This window comes from Micropterus dolomieu, linkage group LG09 (assembly GCF_021292245.1).
Source record: "Micropterus dolomieu isolate WLL.071019.BEF.003 ecotype Adirondacks linkage group LG09, ASM2129224v1, whole genome shotgun sequence".
NCBI lineage: Eukaryota > Metazoa > Chordata > Actinopteri > Centrarchiformes > Centrarchidae > Micropterus > Micropterus dolomieu.
Window position 1 is genome coordinate 4128698 of NC_060158.1, and position 3832 is coordinate 4132529.

Genomic DNA, 3832 nt, shown 5'->3' on the forward strand with positions numbered 1-3832 from the left:
TTACCTAATAAAGCGGTGTTGTACTGTGTCAGATTGTACAGGTGTACCTAATAAAGAGGTGTTGTACAGGTGTACCTAATAAAGCGGTGTTGTACAGGTGTACCTAATAAAGCGGTGTTGTACAGGTGTACCTAATAAAGCGGTGTTGTACAGGTGTACCTAATAAAGCGGTGTTGTACAGGTGTACCTAATAAAGCGGTGTTGTACTGTGTCAGATTGTACAGGTGTACCTAATAAAGAGGTGTTGTACAGGTGTACCTAATAAAGCGGTGTTGTACAGGTGTACCTAATAAAGCGGTGTTCTACAGGTGTACCTAATAAAGCGGTGTTGTACAGGTTTACCTAATAAAGAGGTGTTCTACAGGTGTACCTAATAAAGCGGTGTTCTACAGGTGTACCTAATAAAGCGGTGTTGTACGGTACAGGTGTACCTAATAAAGAGGTGTTCTACAGGTGTACCTAATAAAGCGGTGTTCTACAGGTGTACCTAATAAAGCGGTGTTCTACAGGTGTACCTAATAAAGCGGTGTTCTACAGGTGTAACTAATAAAGCGGTGTTGTACTGTGTCAGATTGTACAGGTGTAACTAATAAAGAGGTGTTCTCCAGGTGTATCTAATAAAGAGGTGTTCTCCAGGTGTACCTAATAAAGCGGTGTTCTACAGGTGTAACTAATAAAGCGGTGTTCTACAGGTGTACCTAATAAAGCGGTGTTCTACAGGTGTACCTAATAAAGCGGTGTTGTACTACAGGTGTACCTAATAAAGCGGTGTTCTACAGGTGTAACTAATAAAGCGGTGTTCTACAGGTGTACCTAATAAAGCGGTGTTCTACAGGTGTACCTAATAAAGCGGTGTTGTACTGTGTCAGATTGTACAGGTGTACCTAATAAAGAGGTGTTGTACAGGTGTACCTAATAAAGAGGTGTTCTACAGGTGTACCTAATAAAGCGGTGTTCTACAGGTGTACCTAATAAAGCGGTGTTGTACTGCGATAGATTGTGTTCAGTCCTGACCCCTGATCAGTCTGATGTTCCAGTGTTTGTGGATCTTTTCCAGGAGAACGCGTTTAGGACTGAGCTGTGTTTAAAGCCTCCACATGTGCACAGCTCTCGGCGTTTCAGCAGGTGGCGCTCTACACCTGCAGTAACCTGAGAGCATCACCTGCTACCGGGCAGGATGTTAATCTGGTCCACCCAGTTAATCTGGATTAAACCTGAGACTAAACAGGAACAAACAAACTGTTCAGGAGGGAAAAACCTGATCAGGGTCGACTCACCGGAACCTCCGGATGCTGCCGTGGTGGTCTGCAGCACGCCAGCAAGTCCTGCTGGGGAGGGGGGGACAGAGTATCAGATGCTCAGGATGAATAAAAGTTCTGTTTCAGCTGAAGGAAACAAGTTTATTAAAAAGGGACTGATGAAGGATCAGTGTCGCTAGGACCTGAATATGAACCAGGTTCAGTCTGAGGTTTAAAGGAAGTTTAAGGTTTCAGCTGGACTTTATGCAGGTTTATGTTGGAGGTTAAAGGTCACAGTGTGTTTCTCCTCTCACCCTCATCAATCTTATCCTGACTCTGCGAGTCATCTTCATCTGGAAAGAAAAAACATCAACTTATTTCTCTAATTAAAGATTTTAATGTTTGATACAGTATTTCTTGATCCCTTTGTCCTCTCTGGACAGCTGCATGTGTCCCTTCAGTGATTACTGATTATCATTATCAGCCTGCATCAACACTTCCTCCTCCTTCTCTCTTTCTCTGAGCCGAGACAATCAGTCACATATTGATTACAGTTTTTCACGATGGCTAAAACAGTCACTCTCTGAACCAAATGCTGCATGGCCTCTTTTTTAAACCTTGAACAGGTTCAGGAAGTCAAGACACTTCTTCCAAAACACATTCTCACTGACTAAAACCGGTTTTGCACTGTGATGCAAAATGGTAAAATTTACACGCGTCCTAACTCTGCACGCGTGTTTCTGATGATCAAACCGACATGTGGTCCTGTCCCTGGCCAGCGTCCCCCTTTGACCGAGCTATAAGTAAGGGCCGGGTTCTGCACCGTCGTTCGCCCTCGGGGCCAGAAGACACCGAACGCTGTCTGTGTTGAGCGCGAGCAGCGGGATCATCAGCGGTGCGTCCTGTCTATGGGACCACGTCAGCTTTCACTGCGGTGTCCCGCCGAGCAAGAGGTTCACCGGTGACTCCTAAATGTTTCCCTTCAACCTGCGGCCCTTACTTCAGTCCAAGAAAGGAGTTTCTCTCTGCCTGCTGCCGGAAGGTCTGTGGCTGACATTCTCTCCTGTGCTGAGGCAGGTGCGGCGTGCTGTTCCGGTCCGGCCGCGTCCTCCTTTGCCCGCTCAAAGGGCTGCGTGTGATGTGAGCCGCGATGAATCTCTCATTCACTGTGATTTAGATTTTTGACTGCTTTTCATTTAGACTTTCTTTGGGCTCACAGTGCTGTATTTATATGGAAGTGCTGAATATACAGATATTCAGTACTGTATTACTTGCAGTACTTACAGGATGCTAGATATTTACTGCACCAAGTTGTGATTACTTTTTTAAATTGGGAAATGTGTTTCCTGGATGCAAGAAAACATTTTCATGCCCTTCAAGTTTCAGGAAATTTGTCTTAGCACCTGTGAAAAACTGTAATTCAGAGATTTTCAGCAGCTTTGGCGAGTTTGCTCTGTCGATTTATTTGTTTCGTTACGTTTGGAATAAAAAGAAAAAGCAATGAAGGTTAGTTTGTTCTGTCTAACCAACAATTATTTTCCTTAATGATTATTTAATTATTCGATCTAAAACCTCTGAGAGGAATGAACAACCTGGATTAACGCCAAGACGTTTTCTGCCCACCAGTCTGTGAATCAGCATCAAATCATTTCTGCTCCACACGCGAGGAGCAGCGACTCAGCGCCACGAGAACTGAAATCAGCAGGAAGCTGCCTTTCCAAAATAAAAGCACAGATGCCTACCCTCCTCCTCCTCGGACAGCTCCCCCTCCGCCTCCTCCGTGGCCTCCACCTCCACCTCCTCCTGCTCCTTCTCTGCAAACACAACAGGAACCATGATTAAATCAAGAAGATCAAACTAGAGGAGGTGGGAGGAGAGGAGGTGAGAGGAGGTGAGAGGAGATGGAAGGAAGTGAGGTGAGAGGAGGTGAGAGGAGGTGAGAGGACAGGAGGAGGGAGGAGAGTGGAGAGGAGGTGAGAGGAGATGGAAGGAAGTGAGGTGAGAGGAGGTGAGAGGTGGTGACAGGAGAGGAGGTGAGAGGAGGTAAGTGGAGAGGAGGTGAGAGGTGGTGAGGTGAGAGGAGAGGAGGTGAGAGAAGAGGAGGTGAGAGGAGAGGAGGTGAGAGGAGAGGAGATGGGAGGAGTTGAGAGGACAGGAGGTGGGAGGAGAGGAGGTGAGAGGAGGTAAGTGGAGAGGAGGTGAGAGGAGAGGAGGTGAGAGGAGAGGAGGAGGGAGGAGAGTGGAGAGGAGGTGAGAGGTGGTGAGGTGAGAGGAGAGGAGGTGAGAGAAGAGGAGAGGGAAGGAGGTGAGGTGAGAGGAGAGGAGAGGAGGCGAGAGAAGAGGAGGTGAGAGGAGATGGAAGGAGGTGAGGTGAGAGGAGGTGAGAGGAGGTGAGTGGAGAGGAGGTGAGAGGACAGGAGGAGGGAGGAGAGGAGGTGAGTGGAGAGGAGGTGAGAGGAGATGGAAGGAGGTGAGGTGAGAGGAGAGGAGAGGAGGTGAGAGAAGAGGAGGTGAGTGGAGATGGGAGGAGGTGAGGTGAGAGGAGAGGAGGTGAGAGGAGGTGAGTGGAGAGGAGGTGAGAGGAGATGAGAGGA

At 47.6% G+C, this 3832-nt stretch overlaps 1 protein-coding gene across 1 annotated transcript in view; it reads right to left on the reverse strand.

Moving 5' to 3' along the window:
* Nucleotides 1-3074, reverse strand: part of si:ch211-80h18.1 (uncharacterized protein LOC555593 homolog) — a 35497-nt gene extending 32423 nt beyond the window's left edge. Inside the window, exons 1-3 of the mRNA XM_046059079.1 lie at nt 2981-3074; nt 1553-1591; nt 1278-1328 (exon numbers count right to left, since the gene is read on the reverse strand). Coding sequence (XP_045915035.1) covers nt 1278-1328; nt 1553-1591; nt 2981-3074 — 184 coding nt within the window. The remainder of the gene's footprint in view (nt 1-1277; nt 1329-1552; nt 1592-2980) is intronic.
* Between the last annotated feature and the right edge of the window lie 758 nt (nt 3075-3832).